General features: G+C 41.1%; 1 protein-coding gene across 1 annotated transcript in view; it reads right to left on the reverse strand.

Annotated features, from left to right (window-relative positions):
- Positions 1 to 16,447, reverse strand: part of LOC117960443 (adhesion G protein-coupled receptor A3) — a 185,161-nt gene extending 168,714 nt beyond the window's left edge. Inside the window, exon 1 of the mRNA XM_034898347.1 lies at positions 15,660 to 16,447. Coding sequence (XP_034754238.1) covers positions 15,660 to 15,877 — 218 coding nt within the window. The 5' untranslated portion in view covers positions 15,878 to 16,447. The remainder of the gene's footprint in view (positions 1 to 15,659) is intronic.
- Between the last annotated feature and the right edge of the window lie 228 nt (positions 16,448 to 16,675).

The following is a 16,675-nucleotide window of genomic DNA, read 5'->3' on the forward strand; positions in this document are numbered from 1 at the left end:
ATCAGCCCCCCCCACCCAGATGAGCTGGTATTCTGTCTATAATGGGGTGGTATGGAAATGTTTAAGTGACCCAAACCTTTCACCGGTAGTGTATGCACAAAAAATAATAGTAACACAATTAATTTTGTGTGTTTAAGTGATGTGTCTTTGTTTCTGGTTAAAACAAAACTGTTTGTACTTTAGAATAATGATCCAAAAATTAGGACGCCTTTGGTTGGTTGCTATGGTAACAAAAGGCAGACGCTCCGGGCTGCCTTCAGGCGCTAGCTAGCCGGCTTTTTAGAAAATTGTCCTCTTCCGGAACTGATAGGGGCAGTATACGCACCAGAGTGTTCCAGTTGATACATTCAGAACTAGGAGGACAAGAAGCCAAAGTCACGGCCTTCTACTTCTGAACATAGCTTTCAAAAACATATGGACAAGAGTCATCGGAGATGGAAAATGGCATGTTGACTGCAAACCCATGGTCCTCTCTTTTTGATTTACAGCCCCCCCTTTGGTTTTAAATAACCCTCTGTTGTCGGATACGGCCGCTGAAAAGGCTACGTTGCATATTGTAAACAGTTGTGGTTGCCTGCCTGCTCCTACTGTAACGTTAGCAGGGTTAGCATCGCAGCGTTAGCCAGCACCCGTCGGATCACTTTACTTGCTTTGTCTCAATTTTGCGAGTAACTAACTAGCTTGAGTACTCTAGCTGCATAATTCAATGTGAGTACACGAATGTTGAAATGACACAAAATGCCCGTCCCTTGTAGCCGTGATAAATTAGCCTGAAGCTAATGCTTAGCTCTTTGTTCAGGAGGAAATTTGCTAAATCTGCGTCCTTTTGGGCTCTAAGCTGTCTCCATCTCCATATTTACTCGGGGTTTGTAACGTCTCTGGTCACGCAATTTTTCAAATATTTTAATTAAGAAGTTTATGTTTCATGTTAAAGTGCATGGAATCTTAGAAAGTCCTTTTTTTTTTTAATGTGGTTTCAAAATCGGCATCAAGATTTGTGTTAGTTTACTGGTATTGATTTTTGGTATTGTGACAGCCCTAATACAAACAAACTGGTGACCCCATAATTATATACTTAGTTAATGTCATGCCCCTTGTCTTTGTAAGTGAGCTAGTTAGCCAGACATGCTTATGTGTGAAAAATAAAGAGCTTGCCAGGCCTGTTGTAGCTTGGCCAATCACTCGTTGTCAAAGAGGAATCAGACATGTTTCAAATTTAGTGTGCAAAATACCTCCATTTAGGGAGGCAAAAGTGAATAAACGACAACTCATATGGATTTTTATTGTTGTTTATCCACACATCAATATCCTACTGGGTTTCTGTCAGTTTGGATTCATCTTAACACAAAGCTCTCCTAGAGCGGAAAATTACAGCAGATATACCCAGCATGGAGTCAACTGGACATGGGGAGAAACTACTTGACTGAGGGGTCAATTTCATAAAATTTCACACACATATTCATTGAGAAAAATAACCGAATCCCTGATAACTGTTTCAGTATCAGAGGCACAGTGGAGTTTATTCTTTTATTTCCAGGGTCTAACCGACATTCCTGTCAAACTGCAGCAGCTCTTTTTTAAAGACACAAATGGATGGTGTGATGAAGTGAAGTTAGTCAACATTGAGATCATGAGATACCAGTACCGTCTCTGTGTTTCATCCCAGGTCTCCCTTCTGTTCCCCAGACCGCTACACATCCCTCTGCGGACGGACGTCCCACTCAGGGACAGGCAGCCTCTGTTTGCGCAAACTCAACCGTGTCCTGTGTGTGTGTGTGTGTGTGTGTGTGTGTGTGTGTGTGTGTGTGTGTGTGCTTCCCGACCTCTGCATGCCTATCTCGAGCTTCTGCATAACATCCAGGAAATCACAGGAAAAACAGAATTGAACATTATGTAAACAGCCCATGACGAACTTCTGGAGCGTCCATCCTCTCTTTATTTATATTATCAATTATGTTCTCTGTGGATAAGCTGCTTTCAATGCGGGACCAGTGCATGGACTCAGTGTTGCCTCTGTGGGCTGAAGCAAATGGTTTATGTCATTGCTTACTGTGTGCCAGTGGCAGCCACAGCCAGGCGTGTATACATACAATACGTCATGTCTGACCACGAGATCATACCTTGTAAATGTTGCAGTTTCACAATCCTCCAATATGGCATAAAGCAATTTTTGTGTGAATTTTGGAGCACAAAATTATAAGTTTGCAAAGCTCACATTTTACCTTCTTCTTTCTTTCTACATCCCAATATAAGCAAATTAACTCACCTGGGTTTGAAATGTCATTCAACTGAAAATGAACACCTGTTTTGATTATGTATTATCCAGGAAATAAAGTAAGGATGCCAAATATTAGCTGGTTCCAAGATTTGGTGCATTTAATGGTCTTATGACTAAAAAACTACAAAATCCTAGCTGATGGTTGGACAAAACAAGCAATATGAAGACTTCACCTTGGGCTCGGGGAGTTGTGATGGGCATTTTTCACTATTTTCTGACATGTTAGAGAGAAAGTAATCAAGAGGTCAATTGGTAGTTAATTGCTTAACCTATTAAAACTCTATAGCTGTAGCCCTAAATCTCATAATTCAAATGTCACACTTTGGTACAGGCCTTAAGCTTTGTGGCTACAAATGAATAAACAGCCAGCTTAATCATATGCATTCCTCCTTACTATGGGAGCTCTGGCTTTCATTCCCCCTCCGTCCACACAACAGCTGGGATATTTCTGTGAGGTCCAACTAACACGTCAGCGTTATAGAAGCTATAGCCTGGCTGCCATGCACCAGAGACATCCAGCTCACCAGAGACATACAACCATATTATTACTACAGGAGAACAGAATCAAAAATAGCTTCAACGGACGCCATCCAGCACACCAATGACGACGACCAAGTGGAGTAAAGATCACAATGTGAACTATTGCAAACATTTGGATCCGCTGGCCTCAAGGGTTCTCTTCTTCCCAAACAGCCGAACCCTCTGTTATTTTAGAAGATCGAGTTACTAGACACAGCTAACCAAAATAACATATTTCATATCTACTAACATTACGTTGGACAGGAAACAGATGTTGCTTTAGGGGTTACCTACAGAGTGTGTGTTAACAGAGCTTCACATGGTAGATGATTGAGAAACACATGCCTGGGATGCCACCCTTCATATTACAGACCACACTATAAGGTATGGTTCAGATGCATCAAAGGAGTGAGATGTCTTTACTTTTCTTTCAAGAATTGACTTAAATCACTTAGCCTATCATTTGTGAGTGATTTGCCTCACTCTGGCGAGATTCAGTCACTGTACCTTCTTTCAATCCCGGGTAGAAATGTTATGAATGTAACATTTTGACACCTAAACATGAGACCAGGGGCCCTATTTTAACCATCTAAGTGCATGGCGCAGGTGTGTTTAGGGCGTATCCAAATCCACTTTTGCTACTTGAATGGTGGAAAAAAAGGGTCTGTGCACCGAGCACATGGTTCAAAAGTGTTGTACTTCAGATCAGAGTGTCACCTCCCATTCCCTTTAAAAGCCAGGTCCATCTCTACCTTGGCACATTGCTATTATGATGGCAGATTTGCACCGTAAAATCAGCATTTTTAATCTTTTGCATGTTGGTGTGCTGCTGTGTGTCCCTGTGTGTTTAATAGGCATAATGTGTGCATGAGCCTAGGCGCATTTTACAAATGCGTTGTTAAATTAACAGTGAAATGCTGCGCTATTGACTTTAGAGAAGTTTTTTTTTGCTCAACTCAAAGTTCCACCTACATTTACACTCCAGGTTGGAGCCCTTCTGAAGTCCCTTCTGGCACAACAGGGGAAACAAGAGAAGCAGCAACTTCCTTCTTTTAACAGGAAGCAAGTGGGCCTTTGGGAAATGTAGTCCTAAATAAGGTCGGGGTCCGGTCGCATAACTTTCAGTGCTTTCAGACTCCTACCGTATAACTGTAAAATGATGTGTTTAACAACTTAATAATTCTTCATGGTATAACATCACAGAGTACGGTCTAGTCCTGCGATTTTATGAAAAGCACAGTGAGATAACTGTTGTTGTGAACAAAAGGTAGTTTCATCTGAATCTTTGGGTTTACTTAATAAATATAGCTGTCATAATGTACAATGTTAAAATTCAATATGTTAAATGGATTTGATCATCTCGAGCACCAACAACAATATGAGATGGAGGCTGCCAATAAACTAGACCATGACTCATTGGTTGATTGTCCTAAATAATAGGAAAAAGTATTTGGCATGAACATACATTTAAGTACATTTTCTTACAACCTTAAATCCAATAAAAATGTAATAAGGTCCAGTTATTAAGTTTGTTTCTAAGTTTCAGTACTTTACCATATGTTTTCATGTCTGTGGCCAGATAACAACTGTGGAAGATTTAGTCAGGAAACTTTATAGGTGTGTAGTTTCAAAGATGGGTGGGGCCTGAGCGAGGGCGGCGACAGGAGAGGGGTAGGGAAGATGCCTCCCCCTCACTATATGCCCCTGGCCCAAATGGGCCTGTGACTGCCCTGCTAGTAGTTTGAACGCTAACCCGTTTTCACTCCCAACTTGTAAAATACTGACGCTGTGATATAACGTATTATGAAAGACCGAGAATCCATAAATCCGTGGGTGGACGGGTCAAACCCACAAAACTTTTTGGCCCTACGGGACTCATTGGTAAGCCTGGAACCATAGGAGTTAATCCAGGGGAAGGATCAGGGGAGACCAGGGACAGTCAGGTGTAGAGTCTCAGGGAAGGAACAGGGAGACCTGGGACAGTCGGGTGTAGAGTCTCAGGGAAGGAATAGGGAGACCAGGGACAGTCAGGTGGAGAGTCTCAAGGAAGGAACAGGGAGACCAGGGACAGTCAAGTGTAGAGTCTCAGGGAAGGAACAGGGAGACCAGGGACAGTCAAGTGTAGAGTCTCAGGGAAGGAACAGGGAGACCAGGGACAGTCAGGTGTCGAGTCTCAGGGAAGGAAAAGGGAGACCAGGGACAGTCAGGTGGAGAGTCTCAAGGAAGGAACAGGGAGACCAGGGAAAAGCATGTTTGTGGCTTGATTGTAAACTTAAAATTAAATTCATACTAAAAGAATATTTTGGTCAGTTTAGTCAGCGTTTTCATTAAATCAAGAGAATCAATGACAAGAAGAATAATGGTACAGTCTCCATGCTTTACTGACAGTATTAAGGCTTTCCTCTGTGTACACATGTCCTCTGCTGCTAGTATAATTGTGGCTGTAATATGTGTGTCCCCTTCAAAAATTCGTCTTCTGAAATAATATGTTATGTTATTGCCCCCCCCAAACTGTGAGATAAGATTTTACGCCCATGCCTGGAACAGGACTTGGTCTACTTTAGTTAGAGCAGGGAAACAGGAGCTTCATAGATTATGGTCTAGAACTTTTCTTTTCTGAAAGGCACAATGAGATAACTGTTGTGATTTAGCGCTATACAAATAAAATTGAATTGAATTCATGCACTTATCTGTCATCTCTGGCATCTGTCATCGCCATCACTTGATGATTACGTCCGCCCTTCAACTACCTTAAACAACTTGGCTGAAGTCACGAGCGATCTGAAAATATTCAGCTCACCACTGCATGATACAACATCACAACACAACAAGCAATGACATCAAGACTTCTACATATACACCCGTCCCTGATTCAGACACGGCATACACACACAGTTAGGCCCACAGTGCTGATAAAGGCCTGCCGAGGCTCCTGTGAGACGGGAAGGAGAGCTAATGTGCTTCCCACTGGGATCCCACCCTGCCACAGAAGCAACACACATCAGGGTTTTAATCACCTTGTTTTACAATGAGTCAGAAAACCGTGAAAAAGGCAACAAGCTGGAGGTTACCCCCCTCCGCTCTCAAATTTATGACCCTTTAAGTAACTTTAGTATTTACTTAGCTGCGCAGGGAGGAGGCCGGGGATAGCAGAGCGCAGACATATCCTTGGCAAACGCTGTATTTATCTTTACCTAATATTTTTAGATGCTAAGTCTAGGTTTCGACACATTCTTGGTTTTTCAAGGCTGCGGCACGATTTACAGACTCCCCCCTCTCCCCCACCCTGGTCATGAACTCCTGATCAGTGAATCGTTATTGCCTCAAGCAAAACTGATCAGCTGTTTCTTAACAGTTACACAGCTTTTCCAGACAGCCGAGACTCACAATCTCTGTGTAATGTAGCAATACACACCTACAGGAGCCTGGAGGAATCCGTGACCAAATACTAACCCTCTGGTGTTAAAGAGATTAATCAATAGTTGCTTGTTAAGGCGACTGTAGGGTTCGAGCATGCGGCAACATTACGGATCGGCCCTGACCTCAACAGTTCTTGAGCACACGGATAACTCCGGGGCAAATGTTCTTGGCTTTAGCTATCGCAGAGGGGAAAGTGCTGAAAGTATTACACCCTCTAGAGCTTAGACGACTGATATTGCAGCGTGCCCTCATCTAAAGTTGAACTTTTTGCTTTCTTTAAATCTTCCATATCACTGGAGATAAGCGCGAGAGAAGCCAACAGAGGGGCAGACAAAAGGAGAGAGAGATCGGCATGACTCCTCGAGGCGTCAGATGTTAGACACCACGTATTCGGTTATGGTCACTTCTCTTTAGTTTAACAACCAGTTCCTATGCATATGGGTGACATTTCATTTAGGGCTTTGAAAGTGTGTGCTCACAGGTTTTGTCAGCGAGGAGAGTATGGAAAATATGTGTGCCAATGTCGATGAAATATTCATGCAGAAGTACTCAGAACTCTGAGTAGGGTAGAGCACAAAAAGCACCTCGGCAGATGAGAAATAGAAGCCCCCAAGGAATAACAGAGAGCAAATATAAGATAGAGGGAGTGAATAAGAAAGGAGGAGGGGGGGGAACAGAATGATATTTATAGCAACACCAAAAAATGAGAATGCAGATAGCCATTTTAGGAAAAGAAACAAGAAAATGACGTGCTCTGACACCAGGTTTTTTTAAACACAGATGCACATAGATCAATATTAGACTCCAATTCCTTTTGATCATACTATAAATGATAAATGATATACATGATATGACTGGGATATGCTTTTGTCCCATTTGATTCTTTCATGGGTGTCAATTAGATATGTATTGCAATTTTCATTGATTGCGATTCTATAGGATTGAGTGTTGCTATTCTCTTTCCCCTCTTTAACAAAAACAGTTGAATTATACACTTCTAGAGACAATATACCATGAGACATTTCTAAAAATGTATTGTTCTCTATAAAGAATGCACATCACATGTCAGTCAGTCTGACTTTTTTGTAAAGATGTACATAACATGGATTTTCTGCATTTTCTGCTTTCACTCTGTTTTGCTGGAAATGGATATGATTTAGTTGCTGTGGGCGAAACCATATAAACAGAAACAGATATAAGTAAATCATTATTAAAACAATATGTCAGTCAATTTTAAAATCCTGGGTCTGGGTCTAGCATGTGGTTTGGAGCCTTGTCCTGATCACTTCCCCCTAGACACCGCAAACAGCCCCTCCTGTCCGTCTCTGAGAGGATGATGATGAGGATGATGAGGGCCTCCAAATTGAGAAGCCCCTGACTGCAGACCCGCAGACACGTTGAGGGGCGGGGTTAAACGTGTAACCCCGCCCCTCAACGTTCAACCCTGACCACTCTCCAGCATTTGACCCTGTCATTTCATTGCAATATCAGAGTGAAATTAGCGGTATGCACCCACGCTTCGGACAGCCCTTTTTAATCAATAAATAATGGAAGTAAGTGTGACTTTTATAGTTGTTTACTTTTCAAAAACAATTAAAAAAGCTGGTTATTTCTATTTTAATGTTTCTGCACAAATTGAGCAGGCTGAGGTTCGGATTGGATGACTAGCTCCCTTCTTTAACTGTCTATGCTAGCTCCAAGTAATCTTAAAGTGTGGAAATTATATCCATTGAAGGACAATGTTACAGTTGTTGTGTGCATGGACGGTCTCTGAATCATCTGCAACAAGGAGGTGAAGGAGAGCTCAGAACCACAACACCTAGCACATCTTTGTCTCTGCCCCCCCCCCAGGCATAGCACGGCTAGCGCGACCAGTGCAGATGCTAGTGCCACGACTCGCGTGTGGATGATAGCCTGTAGATCTGTCTCCAGTGTCCAAACACGGAGATGGTGGTGCAAAGTTCTCCTGGAAAACGTTCCTATGATGTAAGTGTCTATAAAATGATCAAGACTTCACATTATATTTTACATCAACTGTCTCAATGATAATTATATTACATGTGTTGTATAATGCATGGATGTCTTTGACTCACATGGCTCTAAAGACGAGATGGCCAAAAACAGGAAAAGATGACGTGAACATCAACATTTCATTAACATTTTTACTGTTTGCCTGCTAGTTTGTTGTTCAATATGTGTTGTTAAATTAAAAAAAAAACAGTATGATGGAAAAGGAAAGGATGACTTTCTAATTACCTTTCAATACCAACAGGAGCAGACTCAATAGACTGATCAGGAGAGTGAGCCCTGTCCTGGACTGTCCTCTGGACCCCATAGAGGAAGTAGGGGAGAGAAGGATGTTAGCTAAGGTGACAGCCATCATGGAGAACACCTTTCACCCCCTACACGACACTGTGGGGTCCCTGAGCAGCTCTTTCAGCAACAGACCCCCCCCGGTGTAAGAAGGAGAGGTACCGCAGGTCCTTCATCCCGGCCGCTGTCAGACTCTACAACACCTGCACTACCTGATAGTGTGTAGTTTCTGTTCCTGTTTTTTGAATTTACTCCACACACTCTCTGTATATCTTTATTATCTGTATTTATATTTTTTCCATTACAAGTACTCACCTTTTCAATATTATTTATGGTCACAGGTAAATATAATTTATATTATGTCTACCTACTTTTGCTTTAATAATTCAATTACATATTCAGTTTAATGCAATATTTGCAATGTTTGTTTGTTTTGCTTTTTTGCTGCAGTAACAAGGAAATTTTCCCGCTGTGGGATGAATAAAGTATCTAATCTAATTATTGTTGTTGTTATTATGGTTGTATATATGTTATTAAACTTATTTTCATAATTATTGGTGTTATATATATATAGAAATATACACATATTATATACATTATATAATATATATGATATATATTATAGTCTCATGATAGTTTGATTTTGATAACATTAAGAAAGTATCAGGTTGCAATTGATTATGATAAATACACATTCAAATATTCTACTTTTTTATCATTTAATGGATTATTGAAGTATTTAATGTTTTGTGAAATGTGTCAATATTGTATTTCATAATTAGTAAAACCAAAGATTAAGTTCATTATGTTTAAATCGCTGCATTTCGCCACATCCATTAAGGTTTCTAGTCCCACATTGTATTAAATGAGTTGGGTAGTGGACGGTTGGAGACTGGGCGGATTTAAACGTTTGACCCCGCCCCTCAACGTTTAACCCCGCCCCTCAATGTGTCTGCGGGTCTGCAGTCAGGGGTACATGTCCAAATTTGGGTCTTTCCCAGACCAAATTCCCTCGTTTTATCCCTTTCAAAAAGAAGACACCCAGGCCTGGAAGGACCTCAGCGTGGTTCCATCAGGGAACATGCACAACTCCAGAAGTTGGAAGTAAAGTCAATAAGAAACATTGCATCTTCTCCTGTAACAGTTGAAAAAGGTTTGAATGAAATTATAAAAAAACTTCTATTTCTTTTCATGAATTCTGACAAAAGGCTGTAACTGTATCACTACTGTCAAAAATAGTCCTGCAGTGTAGTAGTAGTGTAATGTATTTAGGCTGTTTGCCAGTGGTTTGTTAATTTTTAAAGACTATAAGCATTTCTTATAGTCTAAAAATGTATTATGTCTATAAATATTTGTATATAATCTTATACATAATCACTCCATTGAATCAGCGTTATCCATGCTAATTACTCTCATAGATATGAGTTAGAAGAGGCTTGCTACACCTGCACATACTTATACATATTATGTGATCTATTGTTCAAATTAAAAGATGAATTATCGTCGCTTTAACATTACTTTTAGTCGGCTAAAGGAACCGGTTCATTTGACGTTTTAGCTGCTGATTTCAAAACTAAACTAACAATCAGCTGATCAATACATGACTACAACTAATATAGACTAAATCGCTATAAAACTCCAGCTGTCAATTTACACTGCTGGTTGTTGCACTAAATTAATGTTGATATCACATGGTACTCCTGGATCTGCGATATTCAAATCCTACACTGGGCTAGGCCGGCAATAAAAGTATAATATGCAAATGACGCAAACAGGTTTGTTTGCAACACGACAGCTCAGCGAGCAGGAAAACACCGGCAGTTGTAGCACTTTGTAAAACTCTATAAGTTTGACTTATGTAAGTGCACAGTGTGTGTCTCTTTGCGTGCAGTTTCCAGCAGTGAAGAGACTCAGACACTCAGTTACAATAAGCTGTTACTGTGCGACAAGCGCCTCCCAGACACAACAACCTGTTTGTGGCAGTCCCATCATCTCAATCAGCCTCCGTCTCAGCTCTCAAGTGAGCCCCCGTCCCCGCTTTCCCAGCATCCTCTCTGTCACTCCCGTACTCCCATAATGGCTCTTTCACTGACTGTCTCCCATCTTCTCTCTATCCCCTTGTCTCTTCCACAATCTGTCCCCTCCTCTCCCCTAGACGAGCGCTGCGTCTTCCTGTCAGAGCATTGCCTAAGTGTCGGCCGCCATCTCAGCTCACTGACACACACAGAGTTACTGACACACACAGAAAGTAACTGACACAAAGAGAGTTACTGACACACAAAGAGTTGCTAACACAAAAAGAGTTATTGACACAAAGAGCTACTGACACAAAGAGAGTTACTGACACACAGTGAGTTACTGACACACAGTTACTGACACACAAAGAGTTACTGACACACAAAGAGTTACTGACACAAAGAGAGTTATTGACACAGCAAGAGTTACTGACTCACAGAGTTACTCGCACAAAGAGGTACTGACACAAAGAGAGTTATTGACACAGATTAACTAAAACACAGTTACTAACACACAGAGAGTAACTGACACTGAGTTACTAAATCACAGTTGCTGACACACAGAGAGTAACTGACACAGAGTAACTAAAACACAAAGAGTTACTGACACACAGAAAGTAAAAGACACACAGAGAGTAACTGACACAGAGTAACTAAAACACATAGATTCACCAACACAGACAGTTACCGACACACAAAGAGTTACTAACACAGAGCAAATAAATCCCGAGTTACTGACACACAGAGATTTATTAACGCTAAGAGAGTAACTGACACACAAAGAGTAACACACAGAGAGTAACTGACACAGAGTAACTAAAACCCAGAGTCACAAACACACAGAGTAAATGACACAGAGCCACTGACACACAGAGAGTAACTGACACAGAGTAACTAAAACACAGTTACTGACACAGAAAGTAACTGACACAGAGTAACTAAACAGAGAGAGTTACTGACTTACATAGTAATGACACACAGAGTTACTGGCACACAGTTTTAGACACACTAGGGATGTTACGATACACTAAACTCACAATTCGATTCACAATATCATTTTTAGGATTTTGTCATGCTTTTTTTTAACAGAATAAGCCGCAGACGACTGAAAAAAATGTATACCAATCATGCAAAACAACAGACATTTCCTCTTATCAAATCTGACACTGAAATTGTATTTTATCTTAAATAAAAAAATACAAAATAATGAATAGTTTGATTTTGTAAACAACACGTACATCAAAAAAAAAAAACTAAGAACACGTCGCAACGTCTCATCTGAAGTCAAACATATGAAATCAAAAGCAGATTATGGCCTAGGCCATTTCAAAATGAGATCATTTTTTATCTCAATGCATTGTAATCTTTACACATATTTAAATTTTTAACTGATTCACCATGCATCGTTATATCGCTATGACACACTTTTACATTTTGTCCATTTTTATCTTTCTTATTTATGCTAATGTTCTTTTATTTGCATGTAAAGTTTTTCTTCTTCTTGGCATTTGCAAGGCACTAAATTATTACAGGGTTTGTTCCTCATGAACATTTTATGGATGCAATAATAAAAGGCAAAAAGAGAAGCAACAAAGCCCAATCTGTGGCTTTAATTAGAGGTGGCATTTGGATCTGGGTTAGCGTTCTTGAACGTGACACAGTGTGCTTGAGTTGTCATTGAGGAAATGGCTTTACAAGGAGAGTAGGTGGTGAGAGAAAATGAAATGAGTGAGACATTTTGGAGATTTGTTGGGTAGTCTATGGGGGTGTGGGGGGGGGGGGGGGGGGGGGGGGTCAGTGCATACTTCCCCTGATGTATCTGTTTATTTGCACAGCACATCCAAACAAAAGAGCGAGCAGGGAGGCCACTTCAGCCTGACAAAGGTCACATTTCCTAACGCAGGAAAACTGCTTCCTGGCCAGCTAGGGCTCGGCTGGAGGATTTAGTTCACCAAGGAACAGGACAGAGTGAGCCATGGGATTATTTGTACAGGTCTAATCATAACACGGCATTTCTTAAGCGAACTGAGAGAAAGGTGTCATTCTGTGGGAGAGATGCTTCGACATGCAGTCAGTTTGATACTTACTGTACGTTGTGTTTAAAAGCCAACCTGTCTTAGTGCATGTGTTTAGAGCAATTTAAAAATCCAACTTCGTTAGTACCTGCGAGCAACAAAAACAACCCCCCTTTGAAAACAAAGCCTTTAACCATTTTCCACTTAAAAGGAACAAAAGGCAACCCTGCCTACGCGGAAGCAAACACAACTCCAAATAAATTGCAGTAAGCAAAGTGCTACCATTAATCAGCCGTGCTCTAAGATCAGAGTGAGTGGTTGGCTGTAATTTGTCAAGGGCCTTTACATTTAGTATTTCTTTTACACTCCTAAAGGCAAACCTCAAGTTTCCACGAATAAAACAGTCTATTAATCTAGTCAATCTGTGCACCTGCAGAGAAAGAGAGAGGGGAGGACGTGTGGGGGAAAGTTATCAACCCCTCGAGTGTTTGAAGTGCTATTTCATCTACAAGAGAGGCACAGATGAATACTAAGGGAGGTTTCTCAAAGTCTCTGTTGAAAGCGCAATATCTATGTTTGAATAACTTTGAATGAAATGCAAATAATATCCCTAAAGAGCGAGGGGAAAGGCAAAGGATGGTTGAGGAGGCAGCGAGTGTAACAACGCAGGACAGGTGAGGCTGGAATGTGGTTTGCACAGGGACTGTGTTTTTTCAAAGAGGGGTTCTGGGGAGCACTAAGGGTCCATAAGCATATTGAGTTTTCTAGGGAGCACTAAGGATCCCTAAGCATATTGAGTTTTCTGGGGACCACTAAGGATCCATAAGCATATCAACTTTTCTGGGGACCACTAAGTATCCATAAGTATATCAACTTTTCTGGGGACCACTAAGGATTCATAAGCATGTCAAGTTTCCTGAGGACCACAAAGGAACCATACACATATAGAGTTTTCTGGTGACAACTGAGGATCCATAAGCATATTGAGTTTTCTGGGGACCACTAAGGATCCATAAGCATACCAAGTTTTCTGGGGACCACTGAGGGTCCATATGCATATCAACTTTTCCGGGGATCACTAAGGATCCATAAGCAAATCAAGTTTTCTGGGGACCAATAAGGGTCCATAAGCATTTCCAGTTTTCTGGGGACCACTAAGGGTCCATAAGCATAATGAGGACTGCATGGCTGTGAGATAAATATCATGTTCACTCTATATTCTGTTCTGCTAATCCATTATGGGCACCATCACACTTTAACACGCTGTGCTGATAACTTTCCAATTCAGTTCAATTTTAATTAAAGTCTCAAATCACAACAAGAGTTATCTCAAGACATAGAGTAGCTCTAGACAACACTCTGTAATTGATAAAGCCCCAACAATACCAACAATTCCCCAAGAACAAGCATAGTGCAACAGTGGCGAGGAAAAACTCCCTTTTAGGGAGAACCTCGGACCGACCCTGTCTCTTGGTAGGCGGAGACTGGCGGTGCAGGTTGGGGGTGTGGTGCACAGTGGCAACAACAGTTACAATAAAGAAAATAACTAAACAGTAACTAAAATATAGTAGTAGTAGTAGTTAATTTCATAGCAGGGCGCTGCAGGGTGATACAGTATGTAGCGTGGCATAGCAGGGCATAGCTGGATGTAGCAGGACACAGCAGGGTGTAGTGCAGCAGGACCACGGCGACAGCTACAACCAAGATCTTGGTGCCATCCTAATCCTTTTCAACTTTTAAACACACCACAGCACTTTAACCCAATGTGCCGTCAACTGTTACTTTTACTGTTGTGAATGTGTTTTTTTTTATCTGGTTTTATAGATTTTGGTCTGTATTTGTCGGTATGATTGTTTTTTTTTCCTGTCACACTACAAGTGGCTGGTGGAGAAGAGTTCATTTTCCTTTATATGTGCACACAAGGAATTATGAAAAAGAAATAAACCTGAATTGGAAACAGAATCTGAGGCTGAGGTGACATATTCAAATGTGTTATTTTGTCTGACCCATGGTCCGAAACTAAAACCCATTCCATTTTAATGATATACAATACATAAAAGCATAAATCCTCTCTTTGAGAGGCTGGACTCAGTGAATAAGGCACTGGCTTGGACTCATAGCTTAATTTAATGACTTTGACATTCAATCAATTATCAGTGTTGTTGGCAATTGTGTTGATCGACTAATCACTTAAATGACTTATTGTTGCTGGTCTTACAGACAAGGATATAATCACTAAATTATATCCAGAATATAATAAAGTTGTGTTGGTTTGATTGATTTGAAAAAGTCAAAACATGCATTTTAAAAGGTTCTGCTTCTATATGTGCCAAATAAGCATTGTTATCATGTTTTTCTTGGTTTTCTTAAGGAACTATCACAGCTCTCTTGTAATATTGTTGCCAGGGCTGCATTTGAGGAGAATTTAGCGACCATGATGTAATTTAATTTAATTTAATGGATATTAATATGGACCTCACCTACATTTTTTTCCTGTACTAGGCTTTAATATTCTGTAGAATATGAGTTACTGTTTATTGATTTGTGTGGTTCAACTCTAAAACTCATGTATCCTGGACAAGAGTTTTCCTAAAGAACTGTGTCAAAGCTCTTTAACCTTGTGGAATCAATGTATAACACTGAATGCTCTTGCCCATGCATCCAGGTCCCCTAAATGGAATTTAAGCATCTCCAGGGGCCCTTAGAGAGCTCCAAGGCCCCTGAGGAGAAAATCCATCCACTAGACAGTATCCCAATTTCAGAAAAATTAACTAGCTATTATTAGCCTAGTTTCTAAATTTTTACAGATTTATGGAAGAGAATTAGAAATTGTATTAGGTGAGATGTGAAAAAATGTATTTGAGTTCTGACTTTAAAGTCAGAATAATGAGTTTGAAGTCAGAATTCTGATATATTTTCATAAATCTCAGAATTCTGATAGTCAGAACTCAAATACATGTGTTGTGGCCCTAATCCTCTTCCGTATACTCAGCTTGGCTACAACATCTAGACAAATGCCCACTGTGTGACACATATTGCTGCTCCAATAAGTGTCTATTCAGGCAGACGGTTTTGGCAGTATGATCCTAGGCTACTTACAGGGACACGGTTCTGTTGGGTAGGAAGCGGGGCTGCAGGGTGTCCATCAGGTCCACATCATCGCACACAACTTTGACTCGGACATGCTGCCTGCTCAGGTCCTTGGACCTCTCCGCCGAGCAGTGACAGCTGTCAACGATCAGGTCCGGACAGTTTCGGTTGCTCAGGCTCGACTCCCACAGCCCGACAATTACGCACAGTACAGCCAGCGCTCTCATGGTGGACTGAGTCTTTTTTTCCCTTTCTAAAAACACGCTCCTTTCAAGTTATATCCTCCCAGCTTCTGTAACAAGTCGGGACCATTTCACTTTGCCTTCCGTCACATTAAAGCCAAGTTTGATCGAGCTGCTGTCCAAATCTCACGCTCCGCTGCTCACCTGCTGCTTCCTCAACAGCTCTAAACTTCCAGCGCTACTTTTGCGATGAAACAATAAATGAAAGTAAATCACCAGGGTTGTGGAACGCTGCATCTTTGCCATTTTGTGTTACAAGAAGTCCTCCAGACTGGTTTCTGTGCTGTGACATGCGGGGAAACTTCCAACGGCGCGCTTTCAAAGTCCGGGTAAACTTTACTGCGGCACATCCCTTCCAAGCGGCAGTAGGCTACATGTACTATAGAGTAGTTGAGGTAGTACATCGTACCTAATCATCCACTCAAAGACCCGTCTCCTGTTTGAGCTACCGCATGACGTGTCATCCACTGTTATCAGCCACTTCTTGCGCCCTAGCACTTGTTGCGCAGTGTCCAGAAAGTCCCTCCCCACCTAGTCCTGACAGAATCCAGCGTGGCTACACGTGCCATATCCCAAACAGATTTTGGCTACATGAGGCCACAGACTACCATTATTAGATAACATGTGATATCAATAAACCACAATAGGGACGGATGATTCCTTTCACTTCACTCACATCATTGTTGCTGTGAGTTCCTAAGCTGCAGTGCAAGAGGAGAAAACCATATTCAAACAGGATGCAATACAATGTTGTGACCAAGTCAGCTTTTTTTTTTTTTTTTT

The sequence above is a fragment of the Etheostoma cragini genome, chromosome 17 (assembly GCF_013103735.1).
Source record: "Etheostoma cragini isolate CJK2018 chromosome 17, CSU_Ecrag_1.0, whole genome shotgun sequence".
NCBI lineage: Eukaryota > Metazoa > Chordata > Actinopteri > Perciformes > Percidae > Etheostoma > Etheostoma cragini.